The sequence below is a fragment of the Poecilia reticulata genome, chromosome 18 (genome assembly GCF_904066995.2).
Source record: "Poecilia reticulata chromosome 18, P_reticulata-male-v2, whole genome shotgun sequence".
Lineage (NCBI taxonomy): Eukaryota > Metazoa > Chordata > Actinopteri > Cyprinodontiformes > Poeciliidae > Poecilia > Poecilia reticulata.
Window position 1 is genome coordinate 22,561,605 of NC_088847.1, and position 21,619 is coordinate 22,583,223.

General features: G+C 38.0%; 1 protein-coding gene across 16 annotated transcripts in view; it reads right to left on the reverse strand.

The window, feature by feature from the left end:
• dysf (dysferlin, limb girdle muscular dystrophy 2B (autosomal recessive)) overlaps positions 1-21,619 on the reverse strand; it is a 100,953-nt gene that overhangs the window by 67,338 nt on the left and 11,996 nt on the right. For 8 of the 16 annotated variants that reach the window (XM_008435628.3, XM_017310460.2, XM_081600091.1 and 5 more), the window contains exons 2-29: positions 21,454-21,509; positions 20,464-20,555; positions 19,450-19,555; positions 18,490-18,613; positions 18,136-18,392; positions 17,077-17,205; positions 15,848-15,910; positions 15,650-15,700; positions 15,296-15,326; positions 15,101-15,216; positions 11,731-11,857; positions 11,548-11,651; positions 11,395-11,463; positions 11,267-11,310; positions 10,516-10,598; positions 8,488-8,603; positions 7,679-7,792; positions 7,425-7,602; positions 6,476-6,600; positions 6,291-6,397; positions 5,265-5,460; positions 5,032-5,178; positions 4,627-4,758; positions 3,529-3,695; positions 2,360-2,474; positions 2,183-2,288; positions 1,956-2,098; positions 611-784 (exon numbers count right to left, since the gene is read on the reverse strand). In XM_008435628.3, the coding sequence (XP_008433850.2) occupies positions 611-784; positions 1,956-2,098; positions 2,183-2,288; positions 2,360-2,474; positions 3,529-3,695; positions 4,627-4,758; positions 5,032-5,178; positions 5,265-5,460; positions 6,291-6,397; positions 6,476-6,600; positions 7,425-7,602; positions 7,679-7,792; positions 8,488-8,603; positions 10,516-10,598; positions 11,267-11,310; positions 11,395-11,463; positions 11,548-11,651; positions 11,731-11,857; positions 15,101-15,216; positions 15,296-15,326; positions 15,650-15,700; positions 15,848-15,910; positions 17,077-17,205; positions 18,136-18,392; positions 18,490-18,613; positions 19,450-19,555; positions 20,464-20,555; positions 21,454-21,509 (3,272 nt within the window). Of the gene's footprint in view, positions 1-610; positions 785-1,955; positions 2,099-2,182; positions 2,289-2,359; positions 2,475-3,528; positions 3,696-4,626; positions 4,759-5,031; positions 5,179-5,264; positions 5,461-6,290; positions 6,398-6,475; positions 6,601-7,424; positions 7,603-7,678; positions 7,793-8,487; positions 8,604-8,811; positions 8,845-10,515; positions 10,599-11,266; positions 11,311-11,394; positions 11,464-11,547; positions 11,652-11,730; positions 11,858-15,100; positions 15,217-15,295; positions 15,327-15,649; positions 15,701-15,847; positions 15,911-17,076; positions 17,206-18,135; positions 18,393-18,489; positions 18,614-19,449; positions 19,556-20,463; positions 20,556-21,453; positions 21,510-21,619 lie in introns of all 16 variants that reach the window. The other 8 variants (XM_017310457.2, XM_081600088.1, XM_017310459.2 and 5 more) reach the window with 3 other exon arrangements.

Genomic DNA, 21,619 nt, shown 5'->3' on the forward strand with positions numbered 1-21,619 from the left:
AATGTAAAATGTTTTATTTTTAATCAGATCAGCTGGAATCACATAAGATTTGTTTTATAACTCATATTTGGTAGAAAAAGGCTTGTGGTTGGTCCATAATCAGCAGCATGCTAGCACTTAGCAACTACCAGCAGTTAAAAGCAACAATTAAAGGATTTTATCAAATTACAATAAAGCTAAATAATATTTCTGGCTTCCTTTTTAAATTGTTGCAAAGCTATGGTTTCAAGTTTTCCTTACTTTTTTAATTTTACCAGATAAAACAAAACATTAGCTAATTTAGGTGTAGCTAATTTTAGTTCGCTCTAAAGATACAGAATAACTAATAAAAGATGAAAAATATTTAGCTGTGGACTGACGAGACAAAAGTGGAAATCTGTATAAAACTAAAACCCAGAAATGTTTCTTAAGGCCGCAGTTTGGACATTCCGTGATAATATATTCAACCACCACAGATTAATTAGTCATAAATCTGAAGATATGCAGCAGCATTTATGCTAAATTAATGTAATAATTATTTGTAAAGCATACAAAATTGAGGGGGAAATATAAAATTCAGCGCTTCTGTACTTATTTTATACCATTTTGTCGGGAAGCTAATGCTGCTCACCAGAGAACATTCCAGAGCAAAGATGGCGGCCGGTCCGGTCTTCTCCAACGGCTCCATGCGGCAGCGCCACCTGCGCCTCCTGAAGCTGTCCGTCTTTCTGGGCTTCAGGTGGAAGTTCCAGCCGAACAGCGAGGCGTATTCCCAGCCCTCCCTGTCTGAATCATCCGGTCGCTGCTGTGGGAGGTAAAAAAAAAGGAGCAGATTTTTCTCAACATTTTCTTCAACTTTGTTTTTCTCCGCAGAAAAAACGGGATACAACAGAAATAAGGGCAAAGGTGACGCTTCTTCTACATTGTATTTTTCATTATTTGTGCAACTAGATCACCATCTGGTGGTCAAAAGAGAGAATTACAGCTAGAAAATCATAAACTGCACCAGATAAAGAAAGCGGATCATTATTGTTTATTCATATTTTCATTTAAATCAATTACTTTTTAACTCTATACCTTTAGCACGTTTTTTGTACCTTTCTTTATTCAACATATTACATTTAAATATTTTAAATAAAAAATATTTTTAAAAATGTGTGAATGAATAATATCTATTTTTTAGTTAATCTATTCACCAGATAACACTACAAATAACTGTAGTTATTAAAACTATAATTTCAGCATATTAAAAAATACTTTAAAAAACAAGGATATTATGTCATTAATATTTTGAATTAACAAGGAAAAGGTCAAATAAATTTACATTTTTAGTTGATTATCTTGTTGCCACAAAGCACTGCAAATAAAAATAACAATTTAGTTAAATAAATATATTAAAACAGATTACTACGTAATTAACATTAGTCATTACATTTTTTGCCATTTATCCATTCACCAGATTTATTTAACGTAGTACATTGAGTTAAATAAATATAGTAAAGAAAAATATCCAAAAACAAGGTTACATAATTAATATTATAAATGTTTTTGTTAATTATCCATTCACCAGATAGCACTACAAATACATTTACATTACATTTAAAAACAAGGTTATTAGGTAATTAATATATTTTGTTGTTGTTAATTATCCATACACCAGATAATATTCAATAACAAAAAACCTAAATCCTCTAAGTAAATTTGGTTCAGTTTCACTTGCAAATATTTCAATATTTCATGAGAAAAGACAAGATCAGCATACGAGTAGCTTTTCAGCACGATATAGGAGCTTGTTTTAAGTTGATATTCTCTTAATATTGATTTTAAAAAGTACTAGCTCCACTTCCAATTTGAAATAAATAGAATTTTAGGAACTTAATAAAAACTACAGCGTGCTGAAATCATGGAAAAGTATCACATGACGTCGTTTAGAAGTGATTAAATCAGTTTATCTTTTTAATTAAGAAACCAGTCACCTTCCTGAGAGCCTCCATCTTCTGCTGGTCTCTCCGTCTCATCCGGATCCATCGCCTCCTCCGGTTGGTGTGGTACATCTTCTCTGCGGGAACCCAAGACTTTGGTCGGCGGTCCGGAGGAATGGTGATGCCGTACTCCCAGCCTGAAGTTAAAAACAAATCCATTATCAAAGCTAAAGATCAGCTTCTATCTCTGCTTGTTGGTGGATATTTTACTTTCTCAGCACCTTGATCGTCGACGGCTCTGTTGAGATCTTCGCTCCACTCCACCTCGTCCCACGCCCACCCAGGAGGACACTCCACCTCGCCCTTCGGCACCGTTTTCTCCCCGTTCTGGAACAGGAAGTCAGATTGTTTGGTCTCTGCTAACAGCGACGTGTTGGGAAACGCGTCCAGCTACGCACCACGTCGGTGTAGCCCTCCGGCATGCCGATCCACTGTCCGCCTGGTAACCTCATCTGGTTCTCAAACACCTCCTCTGTGAAGGTCATGTGACCGGCGTCCACGTCAAACAGCAGCCTGGAGGGAAACCAACGGTACACGACTGCATCATCTGCCCAAAAGAGCTGTTTATCTGTAGTTACACTCAATAATATTCACATTAACTCCATGGAAGGTAAATAAGGCCCAAAAACAAAAATAAGTTTTATTTCAAATATTTTAACTTAATTTGCACTACACTGGACCAAAGTTTTCCCCAACTACTTTGGGAGAAACTACAAAAAGTTTGGGTTGAGCTAGACAAAAGGTGCTAGACTATGGTGAAAACCCAAATTATTTTGGGTTTTTCAACTGAAATACCCAATGATTTTGGGAAAAATCCAAAATGACTGGGTTTTTAATAGAGTTAGACCAATTAAATTAAACTAAATTGAAAAACCAACTATTTTGGGGGTTTCCCCAATTATTTTGGGAAAAAAACAAAATAGTTGGGTTTTTCAGTTGAACTAGACAAATAAAACTAGTGAAAAACCCAATTATTTGGGGAAAATATCAAAATAGTTTGTTGTTTCCTGACAAAACTAAACTATAGTGGAAAACTCAACTATTTGGTCGTTTTAAACTGAAAAACCCAAATATTTTGGAAAAAGGCAAAGTATTTTGGGTTTTCACCATAGTTTAGTATAAAAACTACAGTTTATTTTTTACTAATTTTCAACTGAAGTTTTGGGTTTTTACACTATAGTTAGTTTTATTTGTCTAGTTCAATTGGTTTTAATTAGTTGTTAATGTTTGCTAGTTTTATTAGTTATTATTAGTTCAATATTATTTTGTTTTAGTTTACTTTTATTAGTTGTAGTAGAAATTTTAGTTTTTCATCCTTTGTTTAATTTTGAGGTGCAGAATTCAAAGAGGTCAAAATGTTGTGATGTGACTGTGTTTACATCAGTTGAGTAATGAAAACCCAACAGAAGATGCTGTTTTCCAAAAAATGTATTCAATTATTGCTGAACAAAAACTGACTGGTGTTTTAGTTAACTATGATAACCATTGTAGTGTGAAGAACCACGCAAAAAACCCCAATGTGAACTGAGCCTGAAGCTCTGCAGAGTGACGGTCGTCGTGGACTCACGTCCTCTCTGGGCTGATGAACCAGTCTCCAGCCCAGGCCCATCCAGGTGAGGGCCTGAAGCTCTCCTTGGGCAGCTTCACTCTCCCCGTGACGTCGCTGAACTTCGGGTAGGTCAGGCCCGTCGTTCCCCAGCTTCCCACCAGAGCCAGCCGGGTCTGGTTCTCGTACTGCAAATGATTCAAGACAGGTTTCCATGGCGCAGCAGAACACCTGAGTGACGCTTGCTCCACCACCTTCTTCAAATCTAACAAAATGGCTGCCAAACGTTTGTGCAGCAAAATATTTTATCATTTTAAAAATGTGGATAAAAAAGTTTCCAGAGATCATCATCAACATATTCAAAGCAAAAGCAGCACAAACAGAAACTTTAACTGCACAAACGTAGCAAAAACGTTTGAGGCTGGTTGACCTTTTGACCTTTAAACTTTCATTAATATTGTGAAAGCAAAAGCAGCGCAAACAAAAGCTTCTGCTGCACAAACTTAGCTAAGTTGATTACACCAAGTTTGATTTCTTCTGCAAAAGTTTCCAGGTTACCTCTGGAAACTTTTTTATTACCATATTTAAAGTGATAGCAGCACAAAAGGAAATTTTTGCAGCACAAACGTAGGAGGGCAATTGACACCAATTGACACAAATTTTATTTGTCAGATTTGGGTAATGTGGTGCTGTTGGCTGACCTTTCGACCTTTAAACTTTCATTAACATCTTTGACAAAAGCAGCACAAACAAAAGAAAATTGCTGCACACACACAGCACAAATGCAGCTGGGTTGATTTGTTTGATTTTATAAATGTGAACAGGGGAATAAATGACCTTTCATGACCCCAGGAAAGTTTTTTATTAATATCTTTAAAATTACAGCGGCACAAACAGAACTTTTTGGCAACACAAATGTTTGTTAGATTTGAAGACAGTGGGGGCGGCCAGCTTCACTCAGGTAGTGGAATCTTTTGATCAAAACTATCTGGAAACATTAAAGTCTGGTTGAATTAAAGTGAAATATAAAGAAACAAAAGGAATGAGTCAAGATTTCAGCCATTTTCTCCTCCATCCGGGGTAAAAATAGTCGGTTCTGTTTCTCATCTCGTCTCTTACCGTCTCAGCAAACACAGACAGTTTTCCTTCAGCAAACTGGTTGAAGTGTTTGGCGTCAGCAGCTAGTCCGAACCACACCTTCACCCTCAGCTGACCCGGAAGTTTGGCTTCCCCACCGCTGCCCTGCGGGTACTGAGACACACCAGGTCATTCACAAAGAGCGGGGGTGACCAATCTGTGGTACACGGACCACTTATGGCCCTTGTAATTAAAGTAATGTGGCCCACAAGCAAAGATGAATGATATTTCTAGAGCAACATCAAGTGTTATATCGATTATTCTGGTGATTAAGTGTGTTTGTGTGTGTGTGTGTGTGTGTGTGTGTGTGTGTGTGTGTGTGTGTGTGTGTGTGTGTGTGTGTGTGTGTGTGTGTGTGTGTGTGTGTGTGTGTGTGTGTGTAAGCACCTTGAGAAAGACGCTCTGCAGCTGTCCGCAGTGTTTCCCACAGTACAGCTGGGAGAAGAGGACCGTGTGCGCTGGGATGCGGTGATACGCAACCCGGCGGTCGCCCTGCAGCATCCAGATCACAATGTCTGGAAGGCTGTTCTGAGGCTGAGACACAAAACTCGCCGTCAGGTTTTCACCTTTAACCTTTTCATTGGGCCAACCACCTCCTGGTCAGCTGGATTAGCTCTCACCTCCTCGGCGATCGTCCTCAGTCGGTTGGCCCAGTCCTCTGCCTGCTCCAGCACCGAGGAAAGCTCGGTTTCTGGTCCATGTTTCAGCGCCAGCGCCGCTGCCGTGATCTGCTGCAGGTGGAGGCTGCGGACATGCCTGAGCGAGCGGTCGAGAGGAGTGGCGCACTGCCACTGGTCGAGAGCGGGCAGCTCCTCGCTACGAGGAGAGAGAACCAAATATTAGAGACGTCTGTCCGGGATTGTCTACAGTTAGGGCCGTTGTAGATCGAAAAACAAAAACGAAGAGTAAATTTCTGCCAAGAAAATCTCTGAAATTGTACAGCAAAGACGAGGAAATTTCTGTTTCAAAAGTTGAAATTTTGCTAAAAAACCCTCCCAGAAATTTTTTGTTTAATTTCAGAAAATTTCTAGAAATTTTCTAGAAAACACTTGGAAATGTCAGTTGTTAAAAAGTCAACAATTTGCTGAAAAAGCTTTGAAAGTTTGAGATTAATCTCATAAATTTGCTATAAAATACTTAAAAATTTCTAAGTTTGATTTTTGATACCCTATTTATTTACTTAATGAAATTATAATAAAGCAATGGCAAATTGATATATTCGACTCCAATTAAAGTGTATTTCAATTGGAGCCACGCCCCTTTATGTATTCGGCTCCGCCCACTTTTGGTGGAAATACAGTGTAAAAAAAAGAAAAAAGTATTACAATTAATTTAAGAACATTTAACTGATTTTCATCAATATTTTTAAAAACTTGCAGAAAGCATTTTATTGTGTTAAATAAATTATTACATTCCACCTGTGGCAGGTGTAAATTTAGGTATGATGCCAATTAGATCCACATGGCACTAAAGGAATGAAATAGACCCTCTTTTTTAGGTCTAGTGGGTTTTTTATTTAACAGTAAACGGACAGGAAATCAGAAGGATAAAGAAGTGAAAGACATGGCCTGAACTGGGAATTGAACCGAGGATCGCCTTAGGATTTAAACATACAGGAGGCAGCAGTGAAACGATCCATTCTTTACCTGCAGTCTGCGATTAGATGATCCAGCAGCTCTACAACTCGTAGCTCTACGTCCTCCATATCGCTCCCGGCCTTGACCTCCAGCTGCACCTGCTGCAGGTTTGTCTCCTGGACATGAAAATTGATTGATTTGATGTTTACATGAATCTCATAAAGAGGCTAATTTACAGAAGCAGCAGCACAAACCAGTCTGTCTATGATGGCGAGCAGCATGTTGAGGGCCTCAATCCTCGGTCGAATGTCTTCCCACTCTGACGACAGAACCACCACTGGCTTGATGTTTCCCCAGGGGAGGTAATAGTAGTGGCAACCTAAGACAGAGGAAAAAAACACAAGTTTTCAAAAATGTTATTTGGTTTCAAAGTGAAGCTTTAAGCTCTTTTAAGAGTTATGGTTTAGTTTTAGCTTTTTGAAACTGAAGAAAACTGCTGATTTAATTGTAACTTGTGTGTTTGTGCTATACTTGCAGCTCTTAAAGTGTAGCTAACCCCAAATCAACTGTTTTTCTCACTGATAAACTGTCTAAATTTGTTCGTAAGACTGCTATCTTAATGTTTCTGTGCAGATTTTGAAAATTTGACACTATTTTGGCTAAAACTGTCTCAATGTTGCGTTGAACGTTGGCTACTGCAGTTGATGCTATTGTTTACAACGTTGCAGCTTTTTGTTGCTAAATTTGTTGCTAGTCGCTTTTTTGTTGAAAAGTCACTATATGACTTTGAAAAGTTGCTAAGTATATTGACAAAGTGGATAAATTAGCAATAGCAATTCAGTAATGCTTTCCTTCTATGTTCATCTCTATTTGGCCACGCCCCTTATTGTCTATTGGCTCCGCCCACTTTTGTTTGGGGGCGGGGTTTTGCTTTCTCATAATTTCACAAAGTCCAGTTCTATCTTTAAATTATCTTTGCTAATACATGAATTGTGTGGCTCTTTAGTTGTAGAGAACCTCAGGGCTCTGTTCTAATTTCCAGTCTATTTTTGATCTACATTTTTCCTTTAGGGATGTGAAAAAAAACTTCATCTTTTACTATTTTCATGTTCTTCAGATCTACCAGCTTAGAGCATTGCCTCAATAAAGAGGTTATCTTTTAACAAAATAACGAGATCCTGCATTACTAACAACCCAACTTACCGTCAAACACGGCCCTGCTGAACTGTGTGGTGGAGGCCAGAGGGAGGCAGGTGTAGTCGAACTTGTTGCCATAGTTACCGATGCTGACCTCAAACTGGATGGCGTCGTCGACGTCTTGCAGCAGTGTGGCTGAGTAAAACGCCACGAACAGAGAAAACTTCCTCTTTCTGAGGAACTTCTGCAAGGCAGAGAGAGAAAAGATGGCGTCCGTGCGTCTACGTTCAGCGTTCCTTGAGGTGGAGGCCGTCTCTCACCTCCACCACCAGCAGGTCGTCCGACGGAACGTCTTCTGCTCGGTGCTCCGGCTTCTCGGTCAGCTTGGTGGTTAGTTCAAGTAAAACTCTGCCGCGGTACGCCACGCCTTCACCCTGACGGACCAGAGAAATACGACTTTACCCAGAGGAGGCAACGTGACTCTGACATCCATCCATCTGTTCATCCATCCACCCATCTGTTCATTCATCCACCTGTTCATCCATCCATCTGTTCATCCATCCGTCCATCTGTTCATCCATCTATCTGTTCATCCACCCATCTGTTCATCCATCCATCTGTTCATCCAGTCCATCTGTTCATCCATCCATCTGTTCATCCATCCGTCCATCTGTTCATCCATCTATCTGTTCATCCATCCATCCATCTGTTCATTCATCCATCTGTTCATCCATCGTCCATCTGTTCATCCATCCATCTGTTCATCCATCCGTCCATCTGTTCATCCATCCATCCATCTGTTCATCCACCCAACTGTTCATCCATCCATCCATCCATCCATCCATCCATCCATCCATCCATCCATCCATCCATCCATCCATCCATCCATCCATCCATCCATCCATCCATCCATCCATCCATCCATCCATCCATCCATCCATCCATCCATCCATCCATCCAATTAATAAAATATTATTAGTTTATATTAACTCAACCTTATAACGTCTCTTCAACAGGTCAATGTGCCTGAAGGTTTAATAAATTCTCACCATGTGGCAACACATCTGGTGTCTTTTTGGTACTAGGTGAACATTCATGCATGCAGGCAGAATAATGGCTGCAGTCTTACTTTTCCCAGGTTTAAAGCTTCATGAGGGTCGTTAAAGGCGGTGAACTCTCTGGGACTCCCGTACAGATTGACAAAACACGGCCCGAACGTCGGCAGGAAACCGAGGCTGTCATCAACTGCAATCACACAAGATGCATACAAAACTTTTATTACCTGGTCAAAGAGAACAACAATGACACAAATTCAAAAAGACTAAACACAACTGCCCTACTGATGGAAATAGATTGTGGTTTTCTCTTTATTACACAGAAATTAATTATCTGTCAAACAGATTTGCTGAGTGGGTTCTCGTAAAAGGAAAGTGTCGTAGGAAGGTAGACGTACTGCCTGAGTGGAGGGTCCGCGGAGTCAAGTCATCTGAATGCGTAGAGAGGAAGGATGGTTAAGAGTCAAAGAAATTCAAAATGAAAGAATGGAAACGGAGGTTTCTGAACGCAACCCAAACCCAAGCAGTCAAGCCAATGTTGTTAGTTCTCTCTGCTGTTACAGACGCTGATGTGAAATTGTTCATGTTTTCCTCGACAGACGCATCGAAAACATGGTCAAAGCAAAACTCAGGCAAGCTGTGTTTGTCTGGAATAAAATGAGCTTCAAAGATGGGAGTGATGTGTGTATTTATCACAAAAACTTCATGCAAAGTCAACTGCAAAGTACCCATGCTGTGTTACGCTGACAAACCAACACTTCATCCAACGGTTGAAGAAACTGTCCAAGAAACGACGTTTCTCAAAAGTGCAAATAAATAAACTTATTTTGAAAGGTGCAACTGAAATAATGACCAAAGTAACCAGAAGCGTAATGAAAATTAAAATGATCTATGATTCACACAGTCAGTGAGGAAAAATAGACATTTGACTCGCAAAAAAGCAAAAAGAAAGGAAAAAACGTCTTTAATAATAATTTTTGGTTCATTCTGGAGTCTAAATCTAGAGAAAATGTAATTATGAGGTAGGTTTGGGATTTAAAAAAAAATAAATTTGTATTTCCATAACTCACCAAATACTTAATTATAACGAAATGAATAAAGATTCAGATTAAATGGTGACATTTAGTGTTTCATGCAGGATCACTGGAGTAAAACAGCACAGAGCCAGCCCATTTAGTTTTAAAACTTATCGGATATATATTCATTTTACCAACGTATTAGCAAAGTGCAACTAATCATTTGCAGACTACATTTCAATATCTGATATTTCCAGTTTCCTAAATATTTTTTTCACCTAGACCTAAACAGTTTTTTTTTATTTCTGGTAATAAATTATTTCTGGAACCGAAACATGTTTCACGTTTTCCCCCTTAGAAACTCTTGATATTTGAGTTTCAAATGAGCACAGCAAGTGTCTCCCCTTATTCTTCTTGTCACTCAGGGGATTAGCCAAGGCCAAAAGCCAAAAGCATGATAAAGCCTAATTCTACATAAACACTGGTGGTTTTAAATCCAGTCTAGATTTGCCTGATGAGGTCCAGTTCAGGTCAGACTGACTTTCGGGTGTTTTCACCTGATAGTTCAGTAGATTTTGTTCGATTGGGGATGAAAATTGTTACATTTGTTACATTTTCAGCTGCACTGCGTCAAACTATCAAAAAACTTGTTCTCCTCCTCGCCTGTGGTGGCGTTGCACCAATAATCACTGAACGAAACGACATGAAGAAAACACTGAGAACAACTTCCGTCTTCATGAAGGAAGATGAAACAAATGGGAGTGAAGTCACATTTTAGCAGTTGTAGGATTTCTCTTTTGTCTTCCACAATTGGGTTGTATTTAGCCAGAATGTCCTGTACTATAGTCTGCTTCCTGCTTTTGGAGCGGTTTCTGGTCCGTTTCACATTCACATATGCCTTCGAACCGCACCACAGTTCACTTCAACCGGACCGAGGTTTGTAGGCGCATGGTTTGGATTTTTGGTCCGAGTTCGATTCCACAGATGAACCAGACGTTCCAGACAGACAAACTGGAGTTTGATTAAAGTGAACTAAACAGGGCTGGTGTGAATGCACCCTTAAACCAGTTCAGATAAGCGACTTACCGTCGATCTCTCCTCCGGGGGCCGAGATCTTAGACATGCAGAGGTGGGTGGTGCCGATCACATCGTTATGACTAGCTCTGTCCCTGAAATGGGAAAAAAGAAGAACCCAGAGCTGCTAAACATCTTGAAGCCAAATCTATCAATCTATTATCTTTGGAAACTGAAAGCTTTGATCTGATTAACTACTCAGTTTAATTACAAGACAATCACACAAAATGGTGTGTTTATCTTTTTGTGAAAAACTGTTCAGCATGCCTCAGCCAGATTAAAATGAAGTTGGATCAAGTGTTTTCTAACTGGATCAAGCCAAAAGCTACTTCATTAATAGAGACTAAATAAAATACATTACAACTCTTGATCTTATATCAAGGAATTTTGTCGATTAATTTAAATATTTTTTTGTTTTAGAAGTTAAGTTTTTTGTAAAATTTGAATTTTGTTTCTCAGCCATTTTGCTTTACAGCTTCTAATTATTTGGACTTTAAATTCAGATCAACTCAAAGAAGAGATGGTTGAAATAACAGAAAGTTTATGAAAATATTTTCTGTCATTTGTAATCTTTCTAAGAAAAGACAGTAAGAAAAAACATGTATCAAACTGATTTCCAAAATCCATTTGTTTCCAATGACCTTGAAATAGAAACACATCCGTGAAAATGACTGAGGTTTCTATAACGCAGTTTATTTGATAGTGTTGGTTCAGCGAACCATAAAACTGGTAAGATTTAGTCAGATAAAATGTACGGATTCACCAGTCCACAATTCGAATCCTCATCTTCTCACACATTGAGGGAAACTGTAGAAAAAAAAATAAAAATCCCAATATAACCATTAATCTGTGTTCAACGCTTCATGGTAAATCAGTCTCTGTTTGTCTTACTCTGATTGGCATTGCCAGGCTTTGGTTCCACTGAGGATTGGCGTTTTTCTCCAAAATCTTGGTGCAGACCTGAAAGATTATAACAACGGATTTCAGATGGTTTGTTTTTGACTGGAGCACTGAAAGGTTTATATTACTGAAGGTAAAAGTCACCGTCTTTCCAGCAAAGTGGATCTCCACCAACGGATCCACCAAGTTCTTCCTGTTGGTGTCGAACCCGAGAATCTGCCTCATTCCATCCATGAAGGCGTCGTCCACTAGCCAAACACGGCGGAGCGTTCACAGTTTGAGCTTACAAGGAGCTAAGAAAAGGACGGGAACTTTACGAAGACTCACTTTGAGGTAAATCTTCAGCTCTGAAGATCCTGAGCATGAAGACGGCCCCTCTCAGAGAGAGGCCGGCCGGTCTCAGCAGGTTTCCTTCGATGTCCTCTTTCTCCTCAACACACTCCCGTTTATCAGCCTGGAAACAAACGAGGTTCGACACAACAACATGTAGAGGAAGTCGAATTCAGTTGGGTTTGTTCGCTACATCAGCACAAGAAGAACCACACTTTAATTATTAGCATACTTACTGTAAGCAAGCTGGACAGAATTTTTTTTAGAAATTATGTAAATACCTGCTGTTTCTCATGCTAGTGAGTAAAACTGGGCAACAAATCAGTAACAATATATATTGTGACAGACATCAATCAATAATGCATCTGATAAATAGTTAATATATATAATTTTTATTGAAGTTCAATCCAGAACAGAGCAGCTTTACGGGAGATGTGGGCAGAGTTTGAAAGACTTTAGCTGCTCCACCTCTATGTTGGTAGAATCAGCTAGCTCAGTGTTTTTCAACCACTGTTCTGCGGCACACTAGTGTGCCGTGAGTGATCGTCAGGTGGATGGATGCCGTATTTTCCCTACTATAAACTGCTACTTTTTTTCTAAGCTTTGAACCATGCGGATTGTAGCCCGCTGTGGCTTTTCTGTGTATTTTTCTTCAACCACCACGGGGCTCTCTAGCCGGAAGTGAATCATTAGAAGTCAAAATTGTAAATCAAAGAAGAACGTGCTAATTTTCAACCACATGCTAGCAGCAGGCACGACGGAGAAATGTTTTCAAACTCATGTCATGCAGTTTTTAAGTTGAGGGCTGTCGATCTGGCACTACGGGAGGGAAATAGAGCCGCTGCATTTAAGCTCGGTGTGAACGAAACCATGGTTCGGCTTCGGAGACGGAGTGCTGCGTAATTAATATATCCAGCAGATTTATTAGGACGCAGCTCTCTGCTGGGTCCTTAAGGAAAACCGAGAGCAGCTTCCAGTTTTTTGTAGTTTTTGGTTTAAAAAAAAAAAAATTAAGGTGCTAGTATGGTGTGCTCTATAGTCCGAAAAATACGGTAATTGGTTTTAAAAGATTTTTTGAAAATGAATTATCTGCAAATAATGCCATCTTCGAGTGTCTGCTGTAGCAGTGACTAGCGGAGTAATCATATAATTTTCTTACCACTAGATGGCAGTAGGTATAGAGCATTTTATAATAAAACAAGAGAATTAGTGATGCATGAATGTTACAGGTAGCCGTGAGAGCACTGAATCTAGCAAGACAGTGATGGAAAAGGCAGTGAAGCTCAGCAGTAGTTGGAAAGAACATGAGTCCATTTCCCACAACATGTCTGTGTGAAGTGAGCTTCTCCAGCCTGGCTACTATAAAAACTAAAAACATAGAGAAACAGAGATCTGTTGAGGAAGAACTTTGTCTTTCTTCAATTTCTGCCAGAAAATCAGCTGTTTTCATCCAAACATGCACAGGTTTCACACCAGGTGGGTAAAATATACAGATATTGACATTTTGTACATGCAACTCTCCATATTGTAACAGTGAATATGAAGTGAAATGTTTCCCAAATATTATTGCTTCTTTCAGAATAAGAATTATTTTCTGTATTCCGGCTATAATAATGCTTGTGGATTAGTTTGTAAAACACTTTGAAGTTTTCTACAACTTCTTTAAATTTAACACCACAGTGTTGTGGTTCTGTTCAGGTGTATTTTTGAAGTGGACACGTTAAGTGCAATTTGAAATAAGAAATGTAAAATGTGATAAAAATACATTTTTGTGTTTATTTTATTCCTATTCAAGACACTTTGATAAGAATGATTATAATATAGGCGGCTACAAAGCATCGTTGTTTACATGTTTGGTTGGTGGTGTGCCTCGGGATTTTTTCAAGTAAAACAATGTACCTTGGCTCAAAAATGGTTGAAAAACAATGAGCTAGCTCTCTCTTTGGTTACCTAGCAACTCGCTCATTCTTCGGTTACCTAGCAACGACCTGCGGAGTAACTGCCACAGCAGCAGTTTGAGGCTCTTAACTGCTCTGAAATACTGCCAGCAGTTCGGCGATATTTCAGATATTTAAAACAGAGAAACTAAACAATAAGTATTGATATCGACTGATATGAATTTATTATGTTATTATATGTTTTTCAGCCATCCCTATAAAAGAAAAGCCAATGTTTAGTTTAGCAACCTTTACCATATAAAGAGTCATTTTGCCTTCACTCCTTCTAAATTAAATGTATCTACTGCAGAAAAACCTACATGGCCTTTGAGACAGGAGATGCTTCAATACCTACAATGAAGAATGCATTTAGGGTCAAATTAACCATTTTTATTTCAATTTCTGGGCTTTTCAAAAGGAGAATGAACAGAAAATATAATGTTTACTAAAGCTTCGCTAATATAAAAACTTAGACCAAAAACTTGACTTTTTATTATCACTTTTATATTTATACGTCACAGCCTCAGACTGCTGACTTTAGTTGCTTGTATTAAATTTATTCTACTTTCATCACTCTGATGTCAGTTTATCATCATTTACAGACCACACAGATAACCAGATATCATATAATATCTAACATTTATCTCATAGGGCTTTTTAATAGAGATGCCAACAATTAGTCAACTTATAATTAAATGTGGATTAATTGTTTATGAGATTAAAATTAGATCTAATCAATTAATAACGTCTGCTTAGATCTTCTTTTAGCGTTGTAGTTTGGTCGCCATCCAGAAGAGGGTGCTGCTCTTTAGTCACAGCTAGTTAAAACAGAAATAAAGATGGCGGGGCCATACCAGAACAGGAAAGGTCCAAACAGAGTCCGAAGTGGGATGGAAAATTAGCTATATGCTGTTCTGTTTTAAAATATAAACACTCAGCTTGATTTATCACCTTAGTAGCGCTCAACTTGTCCACCAAAAATTACAGATTTGCTACAAAGGCGAGGATGACAGAGATAAAGCAGAGAATTTGTAACATGATGGAAAAAGACAGGATACCAAAAAGCAAGGGTGATTATTGGGGGCTGTCATGAGTTAAAGCACTTCATGGAGTGATGTTTTAACGGTCAATCCTCAAGGAAAAATGTAAAAAAAAAAGGGTTGCTAATCAGTCAACTTTATCTTAACTCTTTAATCAGTAACTGGCATTTACATCACCATGCTTTTTAAGTGTAACAAATACAAATATTTTCAAATAATTTGCTTATATTTTTTTATAACATGCTAATGCTTTTTTTAAACTACATCTCTACGTCATCTTTCTCTTGTAAAGTTGAAAGAAGTACATTAAAAAGAGAAAAACAGAGAAAGAGGTCCTCTTATTTTAAGTGAGAAATATTTTCCAGATCTGCAGCCATGCCTCTTACTCACCGGTGGTTCGTCTCCAGCTGCCAGGACAAGCACGCTGACTTTCAGGTAACCTCTGACCCCGGCAGAGAGGTCGTCGGGGTCACACAGCAGAAGCCATTTCCTCAAAAAGCAATGTCCTGAAGGGTGGGAAAATCAAAATTACTTGTCAATAAAATGGCAAAAAGTATAAAAAAAAACTAACAACAACGCACTTACTGTGTTCATTGTAAACAGTGCCAACATCCAACTGTAGTGAAAAATAACAAATTTTAGACTTAAATTGTTGTGATTTTACACATCTACAAAAAGGTGAAGTGAAACATATTTAAGTATAAGCATGATTTATTTGGAGAGAGGAAGTCTTTTATTTTGAAGAATGCTTAACAGGATGTGGTTTTGTCTTTTGTCACGGTTGCTAGGATACAAAGAGTTGTTGCCTTTGTTTGTTCAGTAAAAGCTGAACACAAAATGTTCAGCAAAGACGTCTGAGTGTCTGTTATGATTGCAGAAGCTTTCAGTGTGAAGGACGAACTTAGTTAAAAGTTAAAACGTCTGATGTGAACGTTTTACCTTGAATTCACCGATTACAGCGTCAGTTCTTAGCGAGCGAGAGTCACACACCTGTGGTGAGAAATACCTGATCAAAATCTGCTTCTTTTATGTCCACATCACCAAATAACAGAAAACTGAACCTTGTAAGGAATAAAATAAATGTGTTGTCTACATATTTGCCTTGAAAGATGATTCAGAATCTAAATTCAGGCTTACAGTGATGAAGATGGGTTCATCAAACAGCTCCGACGGCGTCTCGTAAAAGTTCAGGAAGAACGTCTGCAGAGGGAAATCGACAAATGTTTGAGTTTGACACAAAATAAACATAAAGATCCTTGCAGTAAGACAAAATAAGCCTTTTTCTCCCCAATTAAAAATGCAAAAATTATATTATGGTGACATTTTTATCTTTTACCTGCTCAACAATACGCTAAAGAATTCATATTTAAATTTTTTTTTTTTCATTTACATGGTTTTTGCCTAATGTTCACAGTTGGGACAATTATGTTCTACTTTGTTTTTCTATGAAATATTTTTATTTCACTTCCAGCAACAAAAATAAGAATTTTCTTCTAAAACCTAAAAGCTGCGTGTAATTAATGGATGTGTCCACCAGGTGTGTTTCTGGGTAAAATGTCGCTAGATGTTTGTGGCATAATATGAATTAAAATAAAAGCAACAATTCTTTGTGTTGTATTTAACATTTCAGGTTAAGAAGATAAAATCTGCTGTGGAAATCTCAACCTAATTACATAAAGTGTGAATATTGGCTCCATATGCAACAGAACAGAGCTGAGAAGTAACTATAGTTACATTTACTTGAGTAACTTTTGAGAAAAAAATTACTCTTACGAGTACTTTTACTACGCTGTACTTTTTACTCTTTATTTCATTCTGGAGTATTTCTTCTCTTACTTGAGAAAAATGTTTGGATTTTCTACCCATTGAATTAAAAACATTTTTAACCAGAAATCCACCAGACACAGACACACACCTGCAGTTTCTGGTTTTTATTGAAAGAAACTGATTTGGAAACATTTTCTTTTGCCTGATTTAGTTTTTTTTTATTATTATTTATATGAATTATTGTCATTTTGGTCCTTGAAATAACAAAATTCCTACTTAACTTTATATTTTGGTCTGTCTGCTGATGTGATTTTTAAACATTAAATGATTGATAATTTGACCAGTTACTCAGTAGACATTTTTTCTCTTACCTGAATAACTTCCTGGACGGCTACTTTTTACTTTTCCTTGAGTAAAAATGTGCTGAAGTAGTAAAACTCTTATTTGCGTATATTTTTTGGATACTCTGCCCACCTCTGGGTAAGAATCAGATTTGTGTAATTCTTGAACTGCAGTCAGGGGCCACACAAAATTATTCCTAGGGCCAGAGATGGCCCTCGGGCCTCAGTTTGGACACCCCTGCAGAAGGAGCTGCTTACCTCATCGAAGACCGGGTTGTTTCCCTTCCTGATGCGGGTTCTCTTAGTCTGCCCGGCGACTGCCACCTTCACCACGGGTTTGATGTTGACTCCAGGTAACTGTCGAGCTTCAACGACCCGAACACGAACCTGAGCAGAAACGGTTTGTTGAGCGAGAATCGGTAAAAACCGAGTGAAAACCGTCTTCTTAAGCCAAGCTGTTGCTGAATCAAAAGTTTTCATTTGTATTAATATCTTTTTAAACCTATTAATTATTGCTTCCAGAGGTCATTAAAGGTCAAACAGCCCGTCCGTATTTACTAAATCAAACACATTTTGTGTCCATCAACTGTGCTGCGTTTGTGCAGCAAAAAGTACTATTATTTTTAAGATTTTACTTAAAAAAAATAATTCCACAATCTGTCTTTTGTATGACAGAGAATTAGGGCAATACTAAGAAAAAGTAAAATAAATAAAATTACAAGAATAGTCAATAAATTACCAGAACAAAGTTAGTATGTTGCAAGAGTGGAGTCGTATAGGAATAAAGTCAGATAAATGAGAATAAATTTGTAATAGTATGAGAATAGTCTTAATATTTTGAGAAGTAATAAAAGTACAAAAATAAAGTCATACAGGAATAAAGTCAAAATAATACCAGAATAAAGTTGCAATAATAGGAGAATAGTCATAATATTTTGAAAATAATTTGAAAATAAATTAATATTACAAAAAATAAAAAAATAATATCAGAATAGTCATAAGTTTGAAAATAAAGTTATAAAATTTCACGAATAAATTTGTAATATTATCTTGTACTTAATTTTCCTAGTATTGACATTATTCTTGTAATTTTATTTTATTTTATTTGCTCTAACACTCCGTCATAGTTTTGTATCTCAGTTGAATTTGTCTTTCAGTTTAATTTTTAACATGATTTTCACTGATAACCTACAGAGTCGGTTTTCACAAGAGTTCTTGATTTGACCTTGAAACATAAACTCAGATTTGTTTGCAGCAGAAATCTCAGTGACGTTACATTTCATTCCTAATTGAATCCTGTACAGTTTGAAGCTCCACCTGAATGTCCTGAGGTTTGTTGGCCAGCGGTTTGGGCTGACTGCTGGCGCCTCTCCTCCTCTTCCTCAGCCCTCCATGCGTGTTGTAGGCCGGTGGGGAGCGTTTGGGCGTCTGGTTGGTGGGCGACTCCTGGCCAGGAGGCCCCGGGGGGCCGATGATCACCAGGGACCGACTGTCGTCAATTCCTGGCTCCTCCGCAGGCTCCACCATGATCATACTCTCTGTGTCCTCCTCGCCCAAAGTATCCAGAGAGATCACTGGGTGGAAAACAGGCGGACATGTTTTATTTGAAGAAAACCCAACTGTTGTTGTCTGTGCGGTTATTAATTAGCTTTTATACGCAGCTTGTGTTACTTGTAACTGTGTCCAGCTCTATGTTGGGGTTGCTGTGAGGAAGAGACTCCGGCTGTGAGGGAGGATGGAAAACGGGAGCCGATCCTGGAGGAGGGATGTAGGAGACCTGCAGGGTCAGCGTGGCCTGGTGGGCGCAAAGCATTGTGGGTTGGCACAGACTGCAGCTTCGTTTAAATCACAAATCTGTGAAAAATCTTTGTTATATGAACCCCCTGCAGCTTGACGTCACACCCCCATCTCCCTAATGGAGGGCCAAAAGCTGCTTGCTAGCAACGACTAGCATTGGTTTTAGCCGTTAAGCTATCAATGTAACGCACTAAACCTTAAATGTGATATAAAAGATAAATTTGTGTTTTGTCAACACTGCAACAACTAGATAAGATCAGAAAAAAGTTTTAATTAAGAAAAAAAAGCAAAGAAGAAGGAAGTAGTTCAGTTATGCTAGCTTGACTTTGAAAACTTCAGCATGTAGATGTGATGTGGGATTTGCTGTATTTTGGTTCAGTTAAAAAAAATGTAAAAATGCGACCTAAACACCAACTCTGACAGATCATCAGCAGAGCAGGCATTTAAATTAGCTGTGCTAGCTCAGCTAGTAGCAGCAGTAGCTAATCAACTACACTGATTGCTTTTTAATAATTGCAAAATAAACATTAAGCCTAAAAGCATAAAACTGTGACGCAATGAATGTTCTGCTTTTTGTGTGGGAAATGTTTGAGTGTTTTTTGAATCCTGAAACACTAGTGTCTGTGTGTAGCGTAGTTGTCACAGAGCGCGAGAAAATACTGGCTTTGAGTTGTTTTTTAATGCTTTTTCTCCATTATTTTTCCTTTTGCTGAGGCACACTGAACTAAATTAATAATACCTACATCTCCAGGCTTCATTTAGTTAACAGAATTGTTCGGTGTTTATAGATCAGTGGCATCGACGTGTTGGAGTTGTGTCGGTTGATCGGCTCACCCCTGTGTTGTTCCTCTTTGTGTCCAGCAGGGAGACGGTGAAGGTGGCAGCAAAGTTGGGAGAGTTGAGGACGTCTCGGAGACCGAGCCGACTTTCACCCAGAAACCTGACCAGACCAATGAAGACAAACATTTACATGGTCTTTTCTTTTTTAATAATCCCACTCATTAAACCCAGATTACACACAATGACATGGTTTTACTCCCATTTGTAAACAGTACAAACCTTTACCATACATTGCTGGCAGAGTATTCAACATATTTTTACTCAAGTAAGAGCAGAAATATTTCATAATAAAATTACTTGAGTAAAAACAAAAAGTACAGCACAGTAAAAATACTAATAGAAGTAAATTTTTACCAAAAACGTTCCTCAAGTGAATGTAACTGAGTAAATATAACTACCCAACTCTGGTTACTGGAGACAAAGAAGAAGAGCAGCTGATGAAATGTTGTTTAATACCGAAGCTTTACTCATTGCAAACTCACATCGTAACTATAATGTTTAAAATATAAAATTGTAAGATGAATACTTTAGTTTCAAATTTCCTTGTGAAATGTTGTTATTTTTGTGTTGTAGTTTCTCACCTCCAATTCAAAATAAATTGTTTTTATTTTCTCTCAAATTATAATTTTTTGCATATTGTTTATTTAGAAAAAAATCACACAAATTAGTTTTGCTATTTACTGTTTCTATTTATCTTGTTAATGTGATATTAACGTATTTTGCAAACACCTATAAACTTTAAGTTATTTTTAAGGTTTTAACAAGATCATTTAACGGAAAATACAAAACACTACTTAAATCTCAGTAGTTTGATGTATCAACATTAAGCAATAAAAAGTAGCAATATTGGCAATACTGGTCCGTATTTATCTATCGGATCGATACCAAAATATTCTCTAGAAATAATAAGTGGATCAAAAACTATTCAAACAACTTGCTGACTTATTGCTAGTGCACAAATATGAACTGTTTGTAAAAGCTAGCAGTGAGACATTTTAACTTTTGTACCTGTTTCTTCCCATTTTCTCGTGATCCTTGACCACACAGTGAATTTCTGCTCCAGAGTCCAGAGGAATCCCCTTCAGGTCCCATTCGAATCCCTAACAGAGAGAAAATAACGTCAGAAAAACATTAAAAAGCATCAAAAGGTAAATTCTCAAAATAGAATAACTAACTCTGAACATCACTGGTTAAAATTATTCTAACGTGCTGTTTGCATAAGTGTGGCGTTTTATGGTGGTGCTGGAGTTTAGCTGTTTATGTAAATATTTATTTTTAAAATCTGTATTTACTGGAAAATTCATTAGCTTTGACTTTTTCTACAGATTTCTGGTAGGTATAGATGAGCTTGTATGAGAAAATAATTTTTCCATTTTGATTATCAATCAGACCAACATGTGTTTGAAAACATGGATGAAAAATTATTCTTAAAACCTGAAACTCCGACAATGTATTTATTCAGTAACACAAATTAATTGCATCATTAAAGATAATATCTATAAATATAGTAATATGTTTGAATACAGGCTGCACAGTGGCGCAGTTGGTAGAGCTGTTGCCTTGCAGCAAGAAGGTTCTGGGTTCGATTCCCGGCCTGGGGTCTTTCTGCATGGAGTTTGCATGTTCTCCCTGTGCATGGTGGGTTTTCTCCGGGTTCTCCGGTTTCCTCCCACAGTCCAAAAACATGACTGTCAGGTTAATTGGCCTCTCCAAATTGTCCCTAGGTGTGAGTGTGTGTGTGCATGGTTGTGTGTCCTGTGTTTCTCTGTGTTGCCCTGCGACAGACTGGCGACCTGACCAGGGTGAACCCCGCCTCTCGCCCAGTACGCTAGCTGGAGATGGGCACCAGCACCCCTTATGACCCCATTAAGGGACAAGGGTGCAAGACAATGGATGGATGGATGGATGTTTGAATACTGCAAATATATTCTGACATATTAGAATGTAAAGTTTCTCATCAAGTTTGATATGTTGATAGTTGGGTTACATGAAACTCGCCTCGTTCCACACCGGGTTGGGGTTGTTTTTAATGACCTTCGTCTTCTTCTTAGACCCTGAAGCAGAAAAAAAAAATGTCGGATAAGTACCATATAGTCAAATTAACATATTATAACTGCCACTGCAACATGATATTGTTTTTAATCCAGGAAAATAAGAATATAAT